At 43.4% G+C, this 26,563-nt stretch overlaps 1 protein-coding gene across 6 annotated transcripts in view; it reads right to left on the bottom strand.

Moving 5' to 3' along the window:
• LOC100556708 (alpha-1,3-mannosyl-glycoprotein 4-beta-N-acetylglucosaminyltransferase C) overlaps positions 1 to 26,563 on the bottom strand; it is a 52,965-nt gene that overhangs the window by 2,431 nt on the left and 23,971 nt on the right. For 4 of the 6 annotated variants that reach the window (XM_016993383.2, XM_008110033.3, XM_016993386.2 and 1 more), the window contains exons 2-3: positions 5,624 to 5,811; positions 1,678 to 1,825 (exon numbers count right to left, since the gene is read on the bottom strand). In XM_016993383.2, coding sequence (XP_016848872.2) covers positions 1,678 to 1,825; positions 5,624 to 5,725 — 250 coding nt within the window. In that variant the 5' untranslated portion in view covers positions 5,726 to 5,811. Of the gene's footprint in view, positions 1 to 1,677; positions 1,826 to 5,623; positions 5,812 to 23,280; positions 24,037 to 26,078; positions 26,536 to 26,563 lie in introns of those variants that run through there. The other 2 variants (XM_016993372.2, XM_016993379.2) reach the window with 2 other exon arrangements.

Here is a 26,563-nt window from a genome sequence, read left to right as displayed (position 1 = left end):
ATGTTTTGTCCAACCAGAATAACGTTATTATTGCTTTCCCCCCTCTTTTTTTTAGTGAAAGGGGTTCTTGATGTTTTTTAGATAGAGGTCCTCAAACAGCCTTTTAGAGCAGCTGAGAGGCAACAGAATATTTTTAAAGGGGATGCAGGGCCATGGGGAACCAAAGAGTTGCATCCTCCAGACCACTTCATGCATCTTACAGATGATACTTTACCACTTCAGCCCTAAATTGTATTGCTGTGTATGAATGAGTTTAGGGGAAGGTCTGTGTAACTATGTGTGAGAGGGGGGAAGAGGGAGAGGAGTGGATTTACTGTGGAAGAACTGTGAGTTTGGCCCACCAAATAAGACTGGATTTTGGGTCTTAATGAAATAGAAAGTAGATCTTTTAAGGCAGCTGAAGTCTGCCCAATGCTGATATAGAGGCCAGGGCTCTTAATGCCTACTTTTTCCATGTCTGGTGTGGGAGAATTGGCCTTCTGCAAGGACGTTGCCCAGGGGATGCCTGGATGTTTGATGTTTTACCATCCTTGTGAGAGGTTTCTCTCATGTCCCCACATTGAGCTGGAGCTGATCCATGCCCCCCTCCCCAGGTTGGATTCAAACCAGCAACCCAACTTTCAAGTCAGCAGTCTGCCGACACAAGGGTTTAACCCATTGCACCACCGGGGCTCCTGTTCTAATGCCTATAAGCCATAATAGCTATTTGAATTGTGTGCTGGATGGGTGTGTTTACTCACAGAGTAAGAAAGAGCTATTGCCTGTCAGCTTCTCAGAATCATCTTGCTGGTTATTGAACGAGATAATGGACCTTTTATCTCTCCCTTTTCCTCAATCCCAAGGGAGCTCTTCTTACGTTCTTACAGTTATTTCATGCATCTAATGAACGTATTTTCTTCCACTATGAAACCTGCCCACAAGACTTTAATTGTTTTTGCCACAATTCAATAACTATTTTTGTCAGTCCTGTTTTGCCTTTGTTTTCTCTGATCAGTTGTAGGAAATCCCACAGTGAATTCAGCTGTTTGGAAGATGTCTTCAATCTGATGTAAAAGGAGAAGGATGAGCTAGAAATACTTCATACTCCACACTGTAGCTACTGACATGGTTTCAATGTAGCAAATCCACTATAGGTTTTAGTCTGAATTTTAAAGGGGCTGCTTAAGGACTTATCCTCAAACAGGTTTAGTGCCATGAATAGTTTAAATTTCAGACTACGTAAATCCCTGAGCACGTTTACCAGCCCACTCCCATGGAAGATCCAGCCACCACTGATGAGAGCCTCTAAGAATTGGACTGAATTCAATGGCAACTCCCAAACAGAGTAGATTGACTGAATCATCTTCTGAATATTAAGTCAAAATTGTTATAAATCCTATTGGAAGAGGGGCATAATTTTATGCTTTATTTCAGGTGGCAGTGAATTGCCTAAGGTTAGCTGTGGCAAGAACAACCAACTCTCCTCTCTTCTAAGAGTAAAGAAGAGGAACCACAGTACTGCATCATATATTATATGAAACTGTCTGATTCTTCCACTGGGTGGCAGTGTGGGTCAGAAATAGCCAAGAAAGCCCTGCTATTCCTCCACTAAAGGATTCTGGGAGTTGTAGTCAAAAAAAGTAACTTTTCCAAGTTTTGTCTGCTATCCTATTCGTTGATAGTAATTGCAGAACTCACTTTTCTGGAGTGGAGGCGTGCCAGCAAGATAGTGATAAGAAACATTCAGGAAATTGGTGGCATTGCTTAGCCTTTGAAGGCTATGGCGGTTCTGATCGGCGTGAAGCTGGTGAAGGCCTATATCCTGAGCCCATCGCTGCACTTCCTTCTGTGAAAAAATAAGGGGTTTAAAAAGAAATAATTAGAAACTTACACCCCATGCCAGAGAACATCGATTAGCAAACACTTCTGATTAAATTTCTCTATGGTCCTAATACTGGGAAGGAGTGGTTAGGATTGTGTGGATTCTATTCCAGAAAGATTTTCTGCATCTCTAAATTATGAAATACTCAGCTATATTTAAAACAAAACAAAAAACATACCCCTGATGGATATAACAAGCATGAGTTTTTGTGATGCTGCTCATTGCTGTTGCCATATGTTATAATTTATTGGATCTGTTCTAGAACTTTTCTAAAGGTTAAACTGGGGTATGATTTGTTGAAGGGCTAATGTTTTTCTCTCTGAATTTAAAAAAATAATTATAGACTTATGATGCAACAGCTGTTTTACCTATAGCACTATAACTTGAAAAAAATAAGGACAAAAAGAAAAAGGAATTAAAAAGCAATACCCATTTGAATGTGAGAATTAAATCTTACAGCTATTTCTGAGAATTACAAGACAGTGAGTTGGAAAAACTGAAATACTGAATATTTCTCACACACCTACAGCAATAAAACTCACCATCTTTTGATATATTTGCTTAGCCTTCAGGAGCCCTGAGTTTCAATGGAATAATAATAAGAAAATGCTAATTCCACTGATAACATGGAAAGGGAATTCTTCAGTTCCCACTAAACATCAAGCAGAAAAACTGCCAGGCTTAGCACAACAGGCTAAACCGCTGCGCTGCAGAAAAATCCTGCCAACTGTAAAGTTGGCAGTTCTATCCTGGGTCGAGGTGAGCACCCACTGTTAGCCCCTGCTAACCTGTCCACCTAGCAGGTTGAAAGCAGAAATGTGAGTAGATAAACAGGTACTGCTTTTAGCAGGGAAGTAATAAAGGTGTCTTTAAGGACATTGATTGGAGGAAAGCCCCTCAGCATGCAAGATGGAGCGACAGCACCACTACCCTCGCCAGTAGCCAGTCGAGCATATCCTCCAAGATGCTAGAAATAAGATGGAGAAAACTGCCTTTATCTTTGTGTTATCTGTCCTTGTTAATTGTATAATCGGCATTGCATGTTTGCCGTATGCGTGTTCTGGAAGCCTTCAGGGTGAGAAGGTCGGGGTATAAATACTGTAAATAAATAAATAAATCTTTTATGCTACCTACGGTATGTGGGGGTGGGAGGAAGAAAAACGAGAAAAACAGCATCTGCTCCTGGCATCAAGCACTTCCTTGACAACTTCCTATTCAAGTAGAGTCCCATTGTGTTTGGACTTGGATTGCGTTCAGCTCTTCATCTTCCACCACTCTTGCCACTCCCTCTGCTTGGAGCCTGCTCTCTTAAAATTCTGTCTATAATGTGCCTCTAAAACCTTTCAGCCTCAAACAGGGAAGTTATTATTTTTTTAATGGGAGGCTCTTATTTCAACAAAGAGATTGTATTTCTGGAAGGACTGAAAATATCTAAAGCAGAAGAAGCAGAAACTGGAGATGATCCAATGAATTCCACAGAAGAAATTGGACACTCCTTTAAAGATGCTCAAAAGGTGGCAAATAAATTTTTCTTAGTAAAGAAGCCTGACATATTTCAGCCTGTATTTCCTCTTATGGCCTTCTTTGGAGACTATTCGGGGGGAAAAAACTGAAGAACCCTCAAACCAAGGAACATATATGCCTGTACTAACTCAAAATATATCTCCAGTTTATCCTGTGAATAAAGACGTTCCATGGCTCAATGCCATGAACTCATGGGAGTTGTAGTTTTACATGGTTTTTAGCCTTCTCTGTCAGAGTGTTCTGGTGCCTCACCAAACTACAACTCCCGGGATTCTGCAGCATTGAGCCCTTCCATTAAAGTGGTATAAAACTGCAGTGTAGAGACTGTTATAGGTTGCACTCAGGTCTGTAACCTAACTATATAAACCATAATACCTGTTGTTTTGGGAATCCTTTCGAAAAGGATTTTGGAAAAACTGCCTTGTGGGAGTTCTTTGTTTCTAATGATAGAAGAATATAATTATGGCCAATGTAATTACCTTTAATGAATTACTTTAGCATGCACATGTAAAACTAAAACATTGTGTTTGGAAAGTAAACAATAGGAACCAAGACACTTCATTGGTACTTTGAGTAATGGTTTCTAATTTCTTCTAAATGTTATTTTAAAGAATACTTGTAGAAGCAACTTGATATGTGTTTTTACAAGTGTTATGCTATTCCCTTATCAGTCCTAACCCTCAACGTTAAAATGAACAGCAAGTAAATCAACGGGTTATCCTGTATATGTATATGTCAAAGACAGGGTTTGGATGTTGATATGACCTATGGACATGACAAGGTTCATTCTGCAGAGAGGGGAAAGTGCCACTTCAGGGGGCCAACACGCTGACATTTTCCTGTCCAAGCATTTAAAAAGACAAAAGGTGGTGCCACAGTGAAGAGAGAAAAAGAGGCCAGTGTTTCTTTTAGGTTGTCCCAGAATGGCTTTTGCTACTCTGCTCAGAGATGACTCCTTTTTAAATAAGAATTAAAATATAGTACATAAACTGATAAGAATTAAAGTACAGTACATAAAGCTGACTGGCACAACCTGGGGATCACAACCAGACACAGTGCTGCTGAGTACACATACCTAGTGTGGAACACATCTCAACACAATAAAACAGTGGATGTTGCTCTTAATGATGAGACATGCCGCATTATCACAGGATGTCTATGCCCAACACTGCTGGAGAAATTATATTGTTTAGCCGGTATGGCATCACCTGATTTCCACCAGGAGAACCCTAACTGGAGCCCCCAGATGGCGTAGTGGACTAAGTGACTTGAAGGTTGGGTTGCTGACCTGAAAGCTGCCAGGTTCGAATCCCACCTGGGGAGAGTGTGGATGAGCTCCCTCTATCAGCTCCAGCTCCATGCGGGGACATGAGAGAAGCCTCCCACAAGGATGGTAAAAACATCAAAACATCCGGGCGTCCCCTGGGCAACGTCCTTGCAGACGGCCAATTCTCTCACTCCAGAAGCAACTCCGGTTGCTCCTGACACGAAAAAACAAAAAACAAAACAAAACAAAAAAAACCAGGAGATAGCAGCCTGTAATGAAAGGACCAAGGTATTGACATCTCTGGGCCACTTTCTGTTCGGATATCAGCCAGCAAGCCAACACCTTAAATAAAGAAATATCTTCCTAAGATCTACAGAGATACTCGCAGGAACATCTCAGCAAGTGAGAGTCCAAAAGTGGCAGATTAGAATCCGGAATCTCAGTCAGTGGCTGATACTCCTTCCTGGGCACACAGAAGACTGGGCAATGTGGAAGGCGCTGAACAGGCTGCACTCTGGCACCACGAGATGCAAAGCTAACCTTGGAAATGGCATTACAACATGAAGTCCACAACATGCGAGTGCAGAGAAGAGCAAACCACAGACCACTTACTACAATGCAGTCTAAGCCCTGCCACATGCACAACAGAGGACCTTCTCACAGCGACACCAGAGGCACTCCGAGTGGCCAGCTTCTGGTCAAAGGACGTTTAGTATAAAGCCAAGTTTTACTTAGTGTTTTTAAATGCATTATAACTGTATCCTCAATTCACTTCTGACACGATAAATAAATAAATACTGAGCCATGTATAAATTGACTCAGGGTTTTTTGTCTTGATTTTTTTTACTTCTATTTCTAGACTTATACAGGAGCATACATAGTACTTTTAAGGCACAGGAACAACAAAGAAGTAATGCACAGGCCTTCCACATATGTTTACGCTCAGTAAGAAACACACATGCTTGGCTTACCATTGCAGAATCCTCTTGGGGCCAGGAATACAGATTTATGATGAGCAGGAACACCAGCAGGGAAATGCCTACTGTAAGGGACCGCCTTAGAAAGCACCGCATGGCAATTCTTAGGCTGGGAAAGACTGTTCCTTGCTGGAGGCGAGGGACTCCACAGGCATCCGGACTCAATCTGTCAGCTGGGAAAGCTAACGAAAAAGAGCATGACATGAAACACCTTCTCTCCAAGCCCTTATACATATGAATAAAGCAGACCCAGGAACTGTGGCACCCAGCATTCCTCACATTGTTTATGATGACAAAGGCTGCTGGGAGCTGCAGTTCAGCAGCATACAAAGGATCACAAAATTCTCATTCCAGCCAGTATGCTGACTTTGCCTATATGTCAAGCTACTTTGAGCCTCCTTTGTGGAGAGAAAAAGTGTGGGGTATAAATCATCATCATCATCATCATCTAATACTGGTGTCAAGAAGCCATGTGATTCTCAGCTGCTTGCATATAAAAATTAGATTCCAAGCCCAAGGGCAAAGAATTAGTTATTTTGGTATAGTCAGCTACTTGTAAAGTGCCATGTGATGGTTCTATATAAATAAATGATTAGGATGATGAAACTTTGTCTTATCTAAATACACATGTGAAATTACTTTTATGGGTATTATAAAGAGAACTAAGTAAAAGAGCTAATTAGGAAGGTGAAAAAAAAGGAATTTCACAAAAGATAAAAAGGGGCACGTAACTATTTATTGGATCAGTAAAACACACCCAGGGCTTATCATTGAATTTCTAGCTTATCATTGAAGCTTATCATTGAATTTCTAGATTTTCTATCGCATGCTTTTTGAATTTTCATCTTTGTGTCATCAAAATGTCATGAACTAAAATGAAGAAAAAATATATACATTAGAGTCTCACTTATCCAACATAAACGGGCCGGTAGAACGTTGGATAAGCAAAAATGTTGGATATTAAGGAGGGATTAAGGAAAAGTCTATTAAATGTCAAATTACATTATAATTTTACAAATTTAGCACCAACACATCATGTTTTACAACAAATCGACAGAAAAAGCAGTTCAATACACCATATATATTATGTAGCAATTACTATATTTACGAATTTAGCACCAAAACATCACAATGTATTGAAAACATTGGCTATAAAAACATTGGCTACTAACAAATTGACTATAAATAAAGATAGAATTGCATAAAATGAACTTGCAGTAACAAAACTGTTGGAAGTTAAATCTGTAAAAAGTTCAGTCCTTGCTGCCTAGAGAAACAGTTGTGGATCCAGGCGGGAGGCAGACTGCGTTGGATAATCCAGAACATTGGATAAGCGAGACTCTACTATATTATAAGAGATTTGCCTACAATACAGTGCTCAGTGTTAAATCTGTTCAGTCTCGCCTCTTTGTTAAATATTATAGCAAGTATATTCAGAGGCAAAGGAAACCAAAAGGAAACAGGAAACGAAGACTGAGCGGAGCTAGTTACAAAATAAAATCTTGGGTCACAAAAAGTTCAGTATATTGCACATCAATTTTGCATAACGTATTTCATTATGACTAATGAAACCTTAATCCCAGGATAGTCGGCAGGTGCATCTCATGGCTCTCATGAGACCCTCCCTGCCCATTCTGTAGTTCTTTCACACACACACACACACACACACACACAGGTTTTTCAAAAAAGGATGATTATTAATATCCAGAATGGTTTAGCTTGCTTTATTGAAAAACAGTATTTCACTGTTCTGCCTTGGTCAGACCACACATAGAATTCTGTGTCTAATTCTGAGCACCCCAATTGAAGGGAGATGTTGACAAGCTGGAATGTGTCCAGAGGAGGGCCACTCAAATGATCAAGGGTTTGGAGAACAAGCCCTATGAGGAGCGGCTTAAAGAGTCGGGCATGTTTAGTCTGTAGAAGAGAAGACTGAGAGGAGACATGATGAGGGCCATGTATAAAGACGTGAGAGGAAGTCATAGGGAGGAGAGAGCAAGCTTGTTTTCTGCTGCCCTGGAGACTAGGACGTGGAACATTGGCTTCAAATTACAGGAAAGGAGATTCCACCTGAACATTAGGAAGAACTTCTTAACTGTGAGAGCTGCTCAGCAGTGGAACTCTCTGCTGCGGAGTGTGGTGGAGGCTCCTTCTTTGGAGGTTTTTGAGCAGAGGCTGGATGGCCACCTGCGATTTTCCTGCTTCTTGGCAGGGGGTTGGACTGGATGGCCCACAAGGGGCTTTCCAACTCTATGATTCTATGAAAGTATTGTTTTAAAAACTTGAATTAACTCCCTAGTCATTTTCAGTAATGAAAAAAGCCTCAGTAAAAAGCCTCAGAAGCATGGAAGTAATGGCACTCAGACCCACCAAAGTTGTTACTTTCTACTATAATCTCTGTTTCTTAGAAGTTACAGAATTTTAGAGCTGTGAGGGACATGGAAGATTATAAATAAAATACCCATTCAGCATCCCTAACAGATGGCTGCACAGACTGCATTTCAGGAACGAGGAACTACCGCAGCCACCAAAGTAAATTTTCATCCCAATAGCTCTGCTCTGATCCCAAAATGGATAAAAATGGGTATAAATCTATCTAGGAACTACATTGTCATATAATCCAACTTCTGGATCCAAATTATCTGCTTTGAACTGGATTATATGAGTCTACACAGCCATATAATCCAGCTCAAAGAAGATAATCTGGATTCAGAAATGGAAGCAAGTCGCTTCTGGTGTGAGAGAATTGGCCTTCTGCAAGGACATTGCCCAGGGGACGTCCAGATGTTTTTGATGTTTTACCATCCTGTGGGAGGCTTCTCTCATGTCCCCGCATGGAGAGCCAGAGCTGACAGATGGGAGTTTATCCTGCTCTCCCCAGATTCAAACCTCCAACCTTTTGGTTAGCAGTCCTGCTGGCACAAGGGTTGGTTTTGGTACTAAGACTTTTCAATTCTTTGGCAACATGGGAAAGAGCTGAAAGAGTGTTGCAAGGAAAGACTATTACTTCTGCACAGCTCTTAAGTGTATTTCTAAAGGTGGGTTTTTTTTGGGCCAAAGTGAATGGAGGGTCTGGTCAATCCTAGAGAAGCAAAAAGACCCCTACAGACCACACATAGTATCTTGGCTACATTCCTCATCCTTCTGAGGCAGGAGGTTAAAGAACCCCAGGAAATACCATATATGGGCAGAAATGGCGACGGCTAGCGACCCGGGTGCATAAACTCACAGAAACATGTGAGTTCTGGGAAATCATGTGTTTCTGAAGAAATGAAAGCTAAAGATAAACAAACAGCGCATGCGTACGCAGGCGCTCTGAATGATTGTGAACACGGCACAGAAAGAGTGCGGCCGGACCGCTGGTCAGCGCTGATTGGGTCCAAGTCAAGCAGCATCACAACTCTAAGCCAATGAATTTGCTTGTGGGCGGGCATAACCCGAACCCTGTAGTGTGTATAAATATTTACTCAGCCCGCCACTGGGGGTTCTCCCTGGGAAAAGCACTTATTTTGTGCGAGGGGGAACCCTAGTGGCCACTAGCCAAATAAAACTGCTTTCTTGGAATTATTCCAGTTGTCCGTCTCCAATCCATCCACTGTGCTCAACAAGGACCGTAGCACAAAGGTTCCGCTACATTTTCTGGTGACCCCGACGTGATTTCCTATAAGGCGGGCCAGGAGGTTGGAGACGGATCCCGTTGGCGGGACGGCCCCAACTCAGCGGTGGGGGCCTGAGGCAACTACCGTGAGACGAGAAGGGGCCCCTGAATATTGCAAGACCGGCTGCGGTGCTTGCCTCTGATGCCAACGCCGACTGACGTTGCAACACCAGCGAGGTTCCATAGAAACCAGCCAGGAGGGAAAAGGATCCAGGGAAAAGTCCAGGGGCGAAGGTTGGTCCGACGTCTACAGAAATCTGGCAAGTATAGTGGTTGCATGAGACATTAAGGGAACACCGGCGCCGGGAGGGACACAAAAAGTTCCCAGGGAGGTAGAAAGGGGCTCTGTCTTGTGTTTCCTGACGCATGCCGTTGAGTGGCCGGGTGCCCAGGCCAAGACAGTCCCCTCTATTAGGCAGGATGGGAGGGAAAAATTCAAAGAGCTCCACTCCCTTACAATGCATCTTAGATAATTTTGGCTCTTTTGCTATCAGAGCCGTAGCAGGCAATCCAAGGGACCTGAGAGATTATAGACTGAGGAATTTGTGTCAGGGAGAATGGCCAGAGTTTGGGTTAGGTTGGCAAGTAGAAGGAACGTGGGATCTGAAACTGATCCGAACAGTGGAAGAATATTGTGCTGTGAATCATCCGAACCAGTGGGTCTATATTGCTACTTGGGAACGGGTAGTTAGAGAAGATCCAGGTTGGGTTCGACAGTGCAGGAATGGCAAATGTATGGTGGTGAAGAAGGAAGGGAAAAAGAAGGAAGTTTTCCAATCCAATGAGGAGGACTACCCAGATTTACAGTTGAGTGTACAGGCTAGACAACAGGAATTATTGCCGCCACCCTTGCCACCGCCCCCACCCCAGGGAACAGCCCCCGGTGCACCTACACTAGGAACGAGACCCCCACCCTACTCTCCAGAGTCAACCGAAGCAGCCAAGAAACACTATCCTAGCCTAGAAAAATATCAGGAGGAAACAAAGGAAAAGAAGAGGTCACAACGGATGCCCAGTGATGCTTCTCCGGCACAAACTCGGAGACATGGAGCTCCGGTGTGGCCTGGTGATTCACCGACCGGCCCGGCCCTCCAGATGCCCTTGAGAACGGTGCCTGTGATAAACAACAGGAATGAGATAGTTCAAGCATACCAGGTAGTGCCTTTCAGTAGTAGTGACATTCTGAATTGGAAGAATAATACTCCACCTTATAGTGAAGAACCCCAAGCTATGGCTAGGCTATTGGAAGGGATTATGGCAACCCATAATCCCACCTGGCAAGATTGCAGACAATTGTTGAATATGTTGTTCACATCAGAAGAGAGAAGAGCAGTGTTGAATAATGGGGTAGCCATAGCCCAGGTTGGGGCCCCACAAGATGGTGATGCAGCCGAGTGGGGAGCACAGAGGTTTCCTGTGGAAATAGATCCCCAATGGGACACCGCAGAAGAAGGACATTTGCAGAGACTGAGAGGATTCCAGCGTATATTGGTAGAAGCGGTAAAGAGGGGCCCGCCGCGACCCGTCAACATTATAAATATTCAGGGAGTGGTACAGGAAAAATCTGAGTCACCAACAGCCTTTTTGGAAAGGCTGGAGGCAGCATATAGAAAGTATAGCCCGTATAATTTGGAGGATGAAAACGGTAGGAGGGCGATTCAACAGTCTTTTATCAGTCAAGCGGCTCCTGACATCCGGAGAAAGATTCAAAAGCAACCAGGATTTCTAGGAAAGACTATGAATGAATTGTTGGCACTCGCAGATCAAGTTTATATGGCAAGGGACCAGGTAGAAGAAGAGAAGAAGGACAGGAAGAAGAAGCAGGAATACCAAGCATTAGTTACCATGATGGAACAGAGTGCAAGTGGACAGAGAGGAAGAGGAGGATATGCCAGAGGGGGACAAGGAGGAAGAAGAGGGCCCCCTCGGAGGTTAGGTCGAGACCAATGTGCTAAATGTAAGAAGTTTGGACACTGGAAAGGTGAATGCCCAGAAGGAAGAGAAGGAAGTCAGGAAGGACCGAGAGAAAGAGGAAGGCCTGAGAGAGGAAGAAACCCAGGAAGGGGAAGAGGACGTGGAAACTACGTACCTTTTCCTGCGAGAGAGGTGATAGCTGCAGCAGCTGTGATGGAAGAAGAATGGGAAGATATGGATGGAGGAGAGGAATGAGGAAGCCAGGCTCTTGTTTTGTTGGACCCCGGGGAGCCGATGGTCACACTTGAAATCGGGGACCAACAATTGGACTTTTTAGTGGACACAGGTGCCGAAAAATCAGTAGTAAATACAAAAATTAGTCCACCAACTCGGGAAACTACGAAAGTAATAGGGGTGTCTGGGAAGACCCAGAAGTGCCCCTTCCTCAAGGAACGCACCTGCAATCTGGCCGGACATCAGGTCAAGCATAAGATGTTATATCTTCCAGACTGCCCAGTCCCTTTGTTGGGAAGGGACATTTTATCAAAATTACAAGCACAACTCCAGTTCATGAAGAATGGACAAATGGAAATATCATTTCCCATGGAAGAGGAATGGAGACTGTTTCAAGTTAGGATTTTTACTGAAGAAATACAATGGCCATGGCATGAGACTCCTTTAGTGTGGGCAGAAGATAATCCTCCAGGATTAGCTAAATATGTTCCACCGGTGGTGGTGGAAGTGAAAAGAGGAATGGGACCCATATGTAAGCCACAGTATCCCGTCAGTCGAGAGGCGGTGCAGGGGATCAGAAAGCATCTAGAGCGACTTCTGCAGCATGGGATATTGGTACCATGCAGTTCCCCGTGGAACACGCCCCTGCTCCCAGTCAAGAAACCTGGAGGACAAGGAGAATATCGCCCAGTTCAAGATTTGCGGGCTGTAAATCAAGCCACCGTTCCCCTAACCCCGGTAGTGCCAAATCCATACATCATGATGAGTCTAGTACCAGCATTTGCCAAATGGTTTACTGTATTGGATTTAAAGGATGCATTCTTTTGCATTCGATTGGCCCCTGTATCCCAACCGATCTTTGCTTTCCAATGGGAATCTCAGCAGTCAGGGCAAAGGACCCAGTATGTTTGGACACGCCTTCCTCAGGGGTTCCGGGACAGCCCGACCATTTTTGGTCAAGCCCTGGCCAAAGACTTACAGGATTTTGTAATACCTAAGGAAGAGGGAATTTGGCTTCAGTATGTAGATGACCTGCTTGTTGCTTGCCAGACACTAGGGGGCACTAGAGAGCATACTTTGAGATTACTCAAGAAATTGGAAGAGAAGGGTTACAAAGTGTCAAAGAAAAAGGCCCAGTTGTGCTGTCCCACAGTGAAATATTTGGGGTTCCATCTGACCGAAGGAAAGAAGATGTTAGGAGCTGAAAGAAAGGAAGTTGTTTGTGCCATCCCCACTCCCAGTACCCGGCGACAGGTGCGGGAATTTTTGGGATCAGCAGGATATTGCAGACAGTGGATCCCTAACTACGCCGTGTTGGCTAAGCCGCTGTACCAGGCTACGAGAGGTGGAAGAGAAGATCCATTTGAGTGGACAGAAGAATGTCAACAGGCATTTAAGGCATTAAAAGAAGCATTGATGTCATCTTCAGCATTAGGACTGCCCGATTTGGAAAAACCATTCACTCTGTTCGCTGCAGAGCGGGAAGGGACAGCGGTTGGAGTATTGACCCAACCACTAGGTTCATGGCAAAGGCCGATTGCCTACTTGTCAAAGCAATTGGACACAGTGGCTCGTGGATTGCCACCTTGCCTGAGGGCTGTGGCAGCATCAGTAGATTTAATCAAAGAAGCGAATAAATTGACCCTAGGACAGCCACTGACAGTTAAGGTGCCCCATAGCGTTAAGGCACTGTTAGACACTAAGGGACCGCGCTGGCTCACAAGTGAGAGGTTAATGAAATATGAGGGATTGTTGTGTGACAACCCACTGGTGACCCTGGAGACTTGCTCCACTCTGAATCCGGCCACCTTGCTCCCGACTCCAGGAGACACCACGATCCATCAGTGTGCCCAGGTGATGGATGAGGTATTCTCCAGTCGACCGGATTTGAAGGATGTGCCACTAACTAAGGTGGACGACACTCTGTTCACAGATGGAAGCTCCTTTATGGAAAATAATCAAAGACACTCAGGTTATGCGGTTGTCCGGTGGGGGGGAGAGACGCTGGAAGCAGGGTCACTGCCCCCGGGGACTTCTGCCCAGAAGGCCGAATTGATTGCCCTGACCCGAGCGTTGGAATTGTCAAGCGGAAAGCGGGTTAACGTCTACACAGACTCAAAATATGCCTTCACTACCCTCCACGCACACGGAGCACTGTTGGACCAGGAGATGCTTGGGTCGTGAAGTGTCAGCCATGGAATTCCCAAAATCACAGGGAAATGGGGAACCTCGGTAACAAAGAAGGAAATCTCTTCCATATGTTCCCTTATCCACATTCTGGTGGGTTCCGACCACTGGCTTACGGGACCCGTCTTGAGGGGGCGGCCATCGATGGCTTGCACCACACGGGCGTTCTTGAAGTCATGATATTGTAATCCCAGAGAGTCGGCATACTCTCTATCAATGAAATTGTTTGTGGCTCCTGAGTCTATCATGGCATGGACCATGACGGGCCCTTTTTTTGCTGACCACAAGGTGACCACTAGAAGAAATAGGACCCCGGTTGGCGGCTCTTGAGTGGGTTTTTTGACCGGGTTGGCGAGCCTCTCTACGCCCGGTCGCTGGCTTCCCCCGCCGGCTGTGCGCCAGCCGCCTCAGACGCCTTCGTCTCCGTGGAGGACGCCGCCGCCAGACGGGCGGCGGGCTTCCCCTTGGCTGGGCACTCTCTGGCGAAGTGGCCCCCGTTTCCGCAGTACCAACAGGGATTTAGGCGTTGGCGGCGGGCCTTCTCGGCGGCATCTAATCTGGGACGCACATTGCCCAACTGCATCGGCACCTCCTCGCTCCCTCTGGGGTATGGGGCTGGTGGCGGGGGTCTCCATACTGGACGCGGCTGGACGCCGGTGGGAGCGGGAGGTTTCACCCCAGCTCTACCGCTCTGGCCTCGGACCCATTGTTTTCTGTTGGCAAGCATGACTTCAGCTCGTAAACATTGATCAATGAGTGCTTCAAGAGAGTGGGGAGGATCCACCTTGGAGATTTCTTCCAGCATCTCAATGTTGAGACCCTCCCGAAATTGTCCTCTGAGGGCTACATCGTTCCAGCCGGTGTTGTGGGCCAGCACCCGGAACTCGGCTATGTACTGGGACAAGGGTCTGTCCCCTTGGGAGAGGCGCCGGAGTTTGTGGCCGGCTGCCTCCAAATTGTCCTCGATTCCCCAGGTCGCCTTAAGGTGGTCCAAGAAATGTTGCGCTGACCTTAGATGTGGGGAGACTTGGTCGAACAGTGCCGTCGCCCAGTTGGCCGCTGGCCCGTCCAAGAGACTGTAGATCCACGCCACCTTGATGTCTTCTTGGGGAAACTCGGCAGCACGGGCCTCTAGATAAGCCTGGCATTGGCGACGGAAAACATGAACCTTAGAAGCTTCTCCAGAAAACTTGGTTGGCAACGCCATGGCCGGGAGACGGATTCCGCGCTCCTTCAAACCCCTTATTTCCCCATCCTGCGCATTGAGCTTGTCACGGATGCGGTCCACTTCGTCCTTGTCGATGGTGTAGCTAAGTGGCTGGCCACCCGGCACGGTTCCGGTAGACATACTGGCCTAGGTTAATTGGTGCTTAGGGTGGCGGAGTCAAACTGTCACGACCCAGGCTGCAGAGCACCAATAACCATACACAGAGGCCAGAATCTAACTAATATCTTTATTGAAGGAATATATAAAGTTAATAAAAGCAAGTGTATGAAATAGTCCAGAAATAGACCTTTCAGGAAAGGTCAAAATTAGTCCAAAGAAACAATGTCCAATATGAAATATTAAGGTCCAAAGTTGTAATCCAATAACCGAAACACTCACTTTGCCAGGCAAAGTGAGGGGAGATGACAAGGTCTTTTAGTCCGTGAAACTTGAGCGAGGCTAGGAAGTAACTTGATTCTTGGGAAAACGAGGCTTGATTCAAGGCAACAAGGAAACAAGGAACAAGAACAAGATCCGTGGTAATTTCTTGGCAAAATCCGGGAAACAAGACGAGGCTGAGTCTTAGAAAGCAAGGCAGGATTCGTGGAGTAAACAAAGCTGGGAACGAAGGCTTGGCGACAGGAACGGAGGCTTGGAAGCGGAGTAGCTGTCCACACACGCTACTCCGGTTGCTGACGAATTGACTCCGCAAGATCCCTTTGTGGGTAAAACACCTAATTAGGGTCCCGTTTTCCCGCCCAAGAGCAGTTCTCTGGAGAACCAGAAACGAAAGCTATTTTCTGAGTCCAGATGCATGACTCCCTAAAGTTTCCCATGGGAAGCAGGCTTAATCAGCTGAATGCTTAGCAGCTATCCTAGCACTCCTGCGAGACGCCTGATCGACTCCTCTCTGTTGTTTACAAAAATCATGGCGAGAAAACGTAGGAGATTTAGGCTCAGGGCTTGTTTGACAGACTTCTGGAAGACAAATCTCTTGCAGGTGCAAGGTTTCCAAATCTGGCTGGGAAAGTTCCAATTCTGATTGAAACGGCGAAAAACCCAAGTTTTCCTCTTCATCTGGCACCACAGTGCCAGGAATGGGACTACATTGCCCATGGGTCATCACAACACCACACAAACGGACAGGACTCTCCCCTTTTGAAAGACTCTATGGACGACCCCCTTTGAGCTTGAAGGGAGCCTTAGAGACAGGAGCTGAGCAACACCTCATAGGAGAGAAACAGACATTGGCCCAGGTTCAGGCTTTGGGCAGACAACTGCAGCAGTTAGAAAAATACATTTCTGAATTGAACCCACCATTCCCTACCACACCTCTACATTGTTTTTCACCAGGTGACGAGGTTCTGGTCAAGGATTGGAAGATTGAGCCATTGGGACCCAAGTGGCGAGGACCCTATGTTGTGCTCCTGTCTACCCCCACTGCAGTGAAGGTGAAGGAGATTAAGCCGTGGATACATTACACCCGTGTAAAACTAGCGCCTGAGGAGTGGCGGACGGAGCGAGTTCCTGGTGAGGACCTGAGACTCAGGATCATCCGGCAACTCCCTAAGGGGTCAACAAGGCCATGAAGCTGATCCCTTCGGGTGCAACGGAGCGTCGGTGGTCAAGTATGTCGCAGCATGGCCCAACAAAGGCGCTCTCCGGGAGATGGTGGCTAGACATTTTGAGAGGAAAAAGTGGGAGACAAGTTATGAGGAGGGGAGGAAAGCGCACTGTGTTTGGTATATTATTTGCGCTGAGTTTTATTCTCTCTTTTGGAAAAAGAGCACATGGGAATTGGATAAAAGAACATGCCAATTATATGTTTGAGCAGCACGGGAAAGAGGTAGCATTAATATATGAACACCCCCTCACCATAGGAGATTTTTCATTTCTTCCCGATTTAATTGATGAACCACAGATTGTGTTGGAGGGATTGTCCAAGGCTCAGGAGGGTCCACCTACCGTGTTTTCTAGCATACCACAAAAAATAAATCAAACTAGGTTTCGACGGTTTAGATACCATACCTCCACCAGGGGTTTGTGCTTTTGTTGTGGAGGATCGGGAATATGGAATTCTGAGTGGAGACACTGGGGAACTAGGCAGGCGTTCTTTTCCCGATTAGGCAATTACTCCCATTGTCGAGACCGGTTCTATCTACATGGACGATTTAATACATCTTATGTCTCACGATTAAATCTAACCGCAACCGAGTGGGCTAGCATGTATCCAGATTATCCTACATTTAGTGTGAATGATTCTATTGAGGGCCTAAAATCTTATATGAACATACTGCAACAATTAACCCAACTGAGCCTAGGTAAAAGCCTCTGTCCGTTATGGCAAATTAGGGATCCAAATCTATGGTTTTTCTTTGATAAATGGGCCACAAATTATCACCCCGGCAACTACCAGTGTGTCGGTGTGGGTTATTTGACATTCCCAGTTCAGGTCTTACACAAAAGGCATCAGCGCCTGAAACGGGACATTGTGCAAACAGGCCCTCTAGGACCAGAATGCTCGGATGAGGTCATTATTAACAAGGCCCTGTCAGGTTCAGAAGCCTCCCGTGTAGGAGGAGGCCTGATCACAGGCTTGTTGACCCTGGGTGCTTACCCAGGGATTGTAGCTCAAGCAAATCGTAGAAGTGTTCTAGGCCTGACTTGCCGCCTTGAAAAGTCCATAAATGCCACTGGTAAAATTTTCCGGGAAATCCAGTCTGAAGTAGAAGAAATCAGCCAGATGGCCCTACAGCATAAGTTGGCCCTTGACTACCTACTGGCGGCCAGGGGGGGGTTATGCGCCATGGTTAGAGGGCGTTGTGTAGTGAAATTTCATAACTTGAATAGTACTATTGTAGATGACATCGAGTCATTGCAAAAGCTAATTTACAATAATGTCCAGGAGGTAGAAGGTTGGTCTCCCTTCTCCTGGGTGACTAGCTGGTTACCCTCAGTAGAATGGTTGAAGGACATATTGTTGGTAGGGATTTTAGGATTGTTCATTGTTCTCATAGTTATGTGCTGCACTCCAATAATGATGCAAATGTGTACTAGGTGTGTCACACAATCTTTACCTGGAGAAAAGATAGCCATACTCCAAGCCAAGCGGGATTGGATGGAACCATAATGCTTTGCTTCAGCTTTTGTACATGCGCTTCGCAAAAAGAAAATGGGGGAGTGAGGCGGGAGGTTAAAGAACCCCAGGAAATACCATATATGGGCAGAAATGGCGACGGCTAGCGACCCGGGTGCATAAACTCACAGAAACATGTGAGTTCTGGGAAATCATGTGTTTCTGAAGAAATGAAAGCTAAAGATAAACAAACAGCGCATGCGTACGCAGGCGCTCTGAATGATTGTGAACACGGCACAGAAAGAGTGCGGCCGGACCGCTGGTCAGCGCTGATTGGGTCCAAGTCAAGCAGCGTCACAACTCTAAGCCAATGAATTTGCTTGTGGGCGGGCATAACCCGAACCCTGTAGTGTGTATAAATATTTACTCAGCCCGCCACTGGGGGTTCTCCCTGGGAAAAGCACTTATTTTGTGCGAGGGGGAACCCTAGTGGCCACTAGCCAAATAAAACTGCTTTCTTGGAATTATTCCAGTTGTCCGTCTCCAATCCATCCACTGCGCTCAACAAGGACCGTAGCACAAAGGTTCCGCTACACTTCCATTTACCTAAATTGAAACCTGCTAAAACAGGCTTTGCTACTACTGTAACTACTGGGGCCCCATTTACACTGTCATATAATGCAGTTTGAAACTGTTTTATATGGTCACTGTAGACTCATATAATGCAGTTCAATGCAGTTAAACTGCATTATATGAGGCTGAATCTACACTGACATATAATCCAACTTCAGAACGCAGATTTACTGCATTGAACTTGATTATATGGCAATGCTGTTCAATCTGCAATATATAAGTCTACACTGACCATATAATACAGTTTGAAACTGGATTATATGGCACTGTAGATGGGTCTTAACAGTATTTATGCCTAGTATAAATACTGTCAATGTGGCACTGAATTGTGCCAAGTTGCAAGCTGCTCTGAGTCCCCCTTGGGGGATAGAAAAAAGGCAAATAATAAATACATGTCATTTATGGAAGAAAACTGAATTTTCCTATGGAAGTTTCTTTATAAAAGATGTTTCCCTATAAAATGAAATTGAAATCTGTTGTTTGTTTGGGGTTCTTTTGTAGCTAATTTCTGTTAGTTGTAGTCCTGTCTTGTGCAGTAACAACAAATAAGCCTCATTTTCTGTATAGGAACCCTTCAGGTATTTTGAAGATGGCTACCATGTCTCCATAGGCATTGCTTTGCATATAAAATATTTGATGGCCAGGCTCCTCTGCGTAAAACTGGCATATACTAATTTTATCTATCTATGCAAAGGGGGCAATCAATACTAGGATTCATTTAAACATCACATAAAATAAAACCAGTAAATTAGTTTACCATCCAAATCACCATCATTTTAAAATACATACACTATTTTTACCCTATCCTAGCCCTTCTAAATCAGTAGTAGCTCTTCTATAAGATTAAGGTGCAATAGTAAAATTTTACTTAGATCAACTTATACAACTTATACAAACACATCTAAAAAGGAGGTTAGACAATAGTTTTGTTTACAGTTGGATTGGATAGAATGTAGCAGGATGAAGGAAGGATTTTATTCCGTTTCTCTCCAGCTGCAAAAGGTGGGGATGAAAATTAAATTAAATGAAAGAAAATACTTCTGTTAGTAACAATGGATATCCAGAAACCTAGATAACAGATCCAGGTCTCTATTAAATAGATTGGCGAACAGGCTACTGATCACCTCCTCCAAGGTGAACTGAACCATGTAAACTGGGCTCCACAGGCCAATGGATACTCCACCACAGATATCAGAAGAGCTGTAAGGCCAAGAACAAGCCATGAGAGTAAAGACAAAGATCCGCCCAGAAAAAAGTTTTCTTATCATACATCAAGGAAACCATTGACCGCATAGGGAAGCTGATGAAGAAACACAACCTACAGACCCACTAAGAAAATCCAACAAATACTTTGTTCAGCAAAAGACAAGAGGGATCCTTTCACCTCTGCAGGAGCCTACCATATATACCATGCAGCTGTGGACAAGTCTACGTAGGGACCACGAAACGCAGCATTGCTCAGACACGAATCAAGGAACATGAAAGGCACTGCAGACTCACTCAACCAGAGCAGTCAGCCATAGCAGAGCACTTGATGAACCAATCTGGACACAGTATATTATTTGAGAACACAGAAATGCTGGACCACTCTGACAACCACCATGTCAGACTACATAGAGAAGCCATTGAAATCCACAGGCATGTGGACAATTTCAACAGAAAGGAAGAAACCATGAAAATGAACAAAATCTGGCTACCAGTATTTAAAAAACTCTAAAATCAGGACAGGAAATAAAAAACAACAATCAGAAAACAGGGGAATTCCAGGCATGAAACAATCGGGGCCAGTTAATCAGCTCCCAACAAAGGATTCCCCCAGGCAGGAATCAGCCAGTCTTTGAACCTGCAATGCCATTAAATGCTAATCAAAGTGATAAATTGCAACATTATCACTTGCCTCAAACAGACAAGAGTTCTTTCCCCCAACTAGGCCTTCCACAGATATATAAGCCCCATTTGCCTAGTTTCCAACAGGCCTCAAAACCTCTGAGGATGCCCAACATAGATGTGGGCGAAAAGTCAGGAGAGAATGCTTCTGGAACATGGCCATACAGCCCAGAAAACTCACAGCAACCCAATGCTAATGATCTTCCCATAATCTCTTTTTCACAATAGTAAACATTTCCAGTTCTTTCAACTGTGCCTCTGACTGTCTTTCCTTCTCCATGTCTCTGAGGTTTCATTAAGAATTAGTTGGATGGCATTAGTTGGACTGATCCTATCTTTATAGGCTGTATTTTCTGTCCAGCATTGAACATCTTACCCAGGCAGAACATAATGCACATTGACGTTATATTTTGAGTGTAAATTACAAGATTATCAGAGAAAGCCATTGAATAAAATATCTATGTCAGGGAAATGACAACCTGTACATATGGAAGATCAATTCACTTTTTATACTGCAACTGTATCTGGAGCTAACTCCATTTAAGTGCCTCATGTTTGGATCTAGGGTTTCTGTCTAATGGCATTATTGCCCATTAAAACTGCCAATTTTAATTCACCCAACAATTTAGCGCTGAAACCATTATCTGCATCCTCAATATGAATTATTTAACCACTCGAACCAGGATTGATATTGATTGCTTAATGCTGCAGAGGACTGAAAGCTCTTGGCTTTATCTAAAGGAAAAGAGAAGGCATTTGTTTAGAATTTTTGAATCAGGAGACTCATAACCTTAGAAGGAAGCAATATCATGAATCAGGAGGAAGCTGACAGCCTTTCCTTGAATAGTGTCAAAGCTCAAAAGTAAAGCAATAAGTAAAAATCTTCTTACAATCCAAGGATGAGCTAAACAGAATATTAGCTATGGATAAAATTCTGCATCTGTTAAGGCCTATTGTTAAATTGATATTTAATTATGATGCCACATAGTTTTAGGAGGAATTAGTTCAAGAACACACAGATTGTCTTTAATGGTACACTTTGATTACACCATGTAACACGATTTTTATTCCTGGGTTATAAATGTCATTTCCTAATTGGTTCTATCATAAAAACATAGGAAAAGATTATTAAACTGCAAGAACTTTGTTTCTGCAGAACATTTTGCTATAGTTTTTCAATGAATACTTCATCAAGTCTCAACCAATCTTCATATATAAAAATAGAGCCTGCATATGTTTGTGCACGCAGAACTCTAAAAGTAGTCAGTCGATTGATTTCAAATTTTGACACAACGTTGCAGTCCAATACGCACGTGTTTTTATAGTAAAATGAGTTTGGGGGATGATGGGATATGCAGTATATTCAATCACTTCAAGTCCCACAGACCACTGCAACTTGCACAAATAACAGATCAGGACCAAACCAAGTAAACAGACCCCCCCCCCATGACCCACTTTACGTCCTGGTGCAGTTAGAGGAGGACAGACCATGGATTATGGGATTTGCAGTACCTTCACCCAAAACCGCTCCCACAGACTACAGAGACCCCCATGAACGACTGACATGGACCATATTTGGCACACAGACACCCCATTACCCACTTCACGCCCTGGTGCTGAGAAGGATGGACCACAAATGATGGGATTTGCAGTACCTTCACCCAATTCAGCTCCAACTTCAACAGACCACAAAGACCCACACAAATGACGGACCTGGACAAAACTAGGCACACAAACTCCCCATGACCAACAGAAAATACTTGAAAAGTTTGGGGGATACTGACCTCAATATATGGGAGTTATAATTCACCAGCCTCCAAAGAAATTGTGATCCCCACTTACAATTGACCAGGACTAAACTTGGCACAGAGAACCCCCACGACCAACTGAACATACTGCTGTAGTATGTTGGAATTGACCTTGATTACAGGAGTTGTTGTTCCTCCTTATCCGGAGTGCACTAAACCCAGCCAACAACAAATCTGGACCAAACTTGGCACACAGACCCAATATGGCCAACTCTATATATAAGCAGGAGTTAGGGGTGATTGCCCACTTATTCCTACTGACATTTAAATGACTTCAATTACCAATACGCCTTGCGTTCGCAATGACTATTAAAAAAAACGCAGGGGCAATATTTGCAAGTGTGCAGTTTGAAATTAGAAAACAAATGCTTCTCTCATAGGCAATTATACATCGCATACTTCAGAGTCAGTAAACCATCTGATCTTAATGTTTATGCAGAAAAAAGACAAACTAAAAATGTAATCAATCCACTAGAATTACAATAAAAATGATTTTTTGGGGAAAAAACTTTTTCCTTCCTTTCCATACATGCCACATAGACACAGCAACGCAAGGCAGGGTATTGAATTGAATGATGTGTTTTCTTGGTGAATCTATGTTCGCTGCAATACTTTTATTTACTTTCAGATTCAATACATATCATACTGAGCCACAGCACAGCGCGGCCGGGTTTAGCTAGTTTAACATAGTTTGTGGCAGCAACAAAAACCAAGTTTCTGGAGTATAACAGAAATCACAGAATTAAACAGGAAATAGCACTTTCAAACCAGGAACAGAAATCTTTTCAAAATTTGTTACATAGTATTATATGGTATTCACACTTTTTGACTTCTTTCTTTGGTACATGTATTTAGGCAAAACTTTGTTACACTCTTTCACTATTTGAAATAAAAAAAATCACCACTGATTGAGAAATGCTAATTATAGCAGAAGAAGTTAGATATGACATATAAACATATAAGGTTACTTTATATGATCCAACTTAGTCAAGAGAAAAATGCCAGTCTCAGACATGTTCCTGCTCAAGGTGAATGACAAGACTGTACCTGTCTCCCCAGTCATCTAGGAACTAGGAATAAAGCCATGTTTTAAGTCTGACAGTAAGTCAACCTCCTCTGCTCCAGGGGTGAAGAACATGCGGTCTTGTAGATGCTGTTGAACTGTGGGCCCCATCCACACTGACCATTTAATCCAGTTCAGACAGTGGCAGCCAGAAAACAAAACTCTACAAAAGCATACAAAAGAAAACCTTTAACGTGCATCAGTGCACTGTGGTTTGTGTAATCATCATCATCTGGGCCTCAAACTGGTTCCAGAATTTGCTATGTAATCATCTGCCCAGTGGAAACACTTTCTTCAATATTGTTTTAAACTTGCATTAAATGGTCAGTGTAACTCCTTCCGGCCCTTGCCAGCCTAGCCAAGTCCAAGAATGGTAGCCCAATAATAGTGGAGGAGATGAACAGCTTACCCACTCCTTCTTTGCTGTATCAAAGAACATCTGGCTAGTCCAGAGAGGAACTAAGGCCTGTTTGTCAATGCATTGCCACCACCCTCTGCACCTTCTGCCTGGCAGCTGCTCACTCAAATGCTGAAATGCAGCAGTCCTCACAGGCTTGGCAGGACAAGGAATGCCACAGTTCCTAGAATGTGCAGCCCAGATGGTGGAATTTTCTGCCTCCTTGCTTGAAGTGCATCTACACTGCATAATGAATGTACGGATAGTTTTATACTATTTACTGCCCTAGCTCAATGCTATGGAATCCTGGGAATTGTAGTTTGAAGAGGTAACAGCTCTCTTTATCAGAGGAGTCTAAAGACCTTGTAAAACTACAACACCCATGATTCTATAGCAGGGATGGGCAAACTATAATAATAATAATAATAATAATAATAATAATAATAATAATAATAATAATAATAAACAATAGACATTGACAAAATTACAATCTGCCAACTGCAAAAGGCCACCCTACTGGAATCTGTATGCATTATCCAAAAATACATCACACAGTCCTAAACGCTTGGGAAGTGTTCGACTTGTGATTTTGTGATACGGAATCCAACATATCTATCTTGTTTGCTGTGTCATAAAATGTTGTGTCAACAACAATAATAATAAAAACTTTATTTTTGTATCCCACCTCCATCTCCCCAAGGGGACTCAGGACAGCCTACATGGGGGCAAGCCCAATCAAAATAGTTAACACATTAAATTCATAAAACATAATAAAACAGTGTAAAATAACCAAGACATAACAAAATATAAAACAACCATTGAACAAACCACCAATGGCCTGAGTAGTAAACTTCAGCCCTCCAGGTGTTTTGGACTTCAACTTCCACAATTCTTAATAGCAGATAAACTGGCTGGGATTTCTGGGAGTGAAAGTCCAAAACATCTGGAGGGCTGAAGTTTGCCCATGCCTATACTATAGCATCGAGTTATGGCATAAAAGTGGTGTTAAACTGCATTTAAACTAAGTACAGCAACTCCTGACAGCAGTATCTGTGATGTGATGAAAAAACACAATTAGGTAAGAAAGCAATTAATCCAAGTGAGCAACAAGCAAGGAAGAATTGCTGACACCATACTCCAAGGCTCTGTTAAACTAAATCGTGACCAAAGAAGGGCTTGTGCTACAACAGCTTCTATACTGATAGCATTTCAGGTAACATAAGAAGTAAAGTTTGAATATTTAAATAAAAGCAACCCTCCAGATCCATGGTTTCTGCATGCACAGATTCAACCATCCACAGCTTGACAATATTTTTTAAATAAAAGAGTAAACCCTGATTTTGCAATTTTATATCAGGGATACCATTTTACTTCACCATTTGGGGGTGGGGTGGGGAGGAGGATCCTGAAACTAAACTCTAGCCCACTGAACATTACAACATCCCTCAACATATTCCCAAACCCAGGCACAGTATATAAAAAATGGTGGTAATTTCATTGCCTTGTGAGTGTTGCTCTTTAAACTACTAGGTAAATCTTACACTTTCCTTAGATTTTCTGTTAAGGCAACAGGCGAAATACCTATAATTTGATTGTCTCATTTCATCACAATTTAGCCTCAAGAATCAACAACAGGACAAATTCTTTGGCAGGCTTGGATTTGGATGTTAAGCCTTATTGTTTCCTACTGTGTTTTTTTTTATGTACCAGTGATTTTCAACACTGACAACTTATTTCATTTTGCATTTTCTGTAGATACACAAAAACTTGCCCAAGCCTGTACCCGTTAAAACTTCAAATTCAAACAAAGATATTCCAGCCTTTCTGACTGTGACCTCACTGTGACAAACATTAAACAAATAATAAAACAAGAGTAGCTATCCTAGTTTGGTGCACACCCTCAGATAATTTTCCTATGCCACATGTAACATAAAACATAAATTATTATTGGATTAATCAAGTAAGTGACCTTAGGATTACATTTAAAAACAGTCATTCACATGACACTAAATGCTTGGGTGGATGACCTAGTGCTGAGTAGATGAAATATTAGGTTAAAGCACATACCACTGGGCAGAACTTTCCTTAGAATCCAAAGCCAGATTGGGAAGATTTGTGTTTTGGAGCAGTTCTAAAAAAATAAAAATCCCCTTTTATCTGTGTGAAATGACTATTTTGGAATAATGGCATAGAAATAAAATAAAATAAAATAATGAACAATAAATAAAAATATTAATTACAATAGTACTGTACATTTAATCATTCTTATAGCCTCAAAACTACAGAGGGACTCTTTGATACTTTAACGCATCCTTCAAAATATCCCTCTGCATGTTTACTCAGAAACAACAGAAGCAACACAATGTACAAGTCCAGTTTACATACAATTTAGAGAGAAGAACCACTTAAGGGTAAAGACTGGAAAGCATGTAAAACCCGTTCCTTCATGTGTCCACAGACAACCACAGCTCCCACAATATCTAACCATTTATTCACCCAGATACAGTGCCACACCCAGCTATGACACTTCAGCATTGGCTTGGAAATGTTACTTTTCTGTGCAACCTCATTCAGAACAATTTAGAAGAAATACACCTTAACGGCACCTTAAAGGAGTGAGCTTCAGCTGCCTGGCTCTTAATCTGATCTACTGTTATGACGAGGCACCAATTCAGAATAATCTACCATCCCACCTGATGAAGATAAAAGGAAGAGAGAGTTGTATGTCACTAGAATACTTACGGCAATGCATTCCAAAACTCTGTAGGTATGTCCTTAGCATTTGGTCGGGACCTCTACAGAACCCCAACATTCATGTGATTGGACAACTTCAAGCTTTTGGAGAATAATAATAATAATAATAATTTTAT

This window comes from Anolis carolinensis, chromosome 4 (genome assembly GCF_035594765.1).
Source record: "Anolis carolinensis isolate JA03-04 chromosome 4, rAnoCar3.1.pri, whole genome shotgun sequence".
NCBI lineage: Eukaryota > Metazoa > Chordata > Lepidosauria > Squamata > Dactyloidae > Anolis > Anolis carolinensis.
The sequence above is the reverse complement of the archived record's forward strand: the minus strand, read 5'-3'. Positions and strand labels throughout refer to the sequence as shown.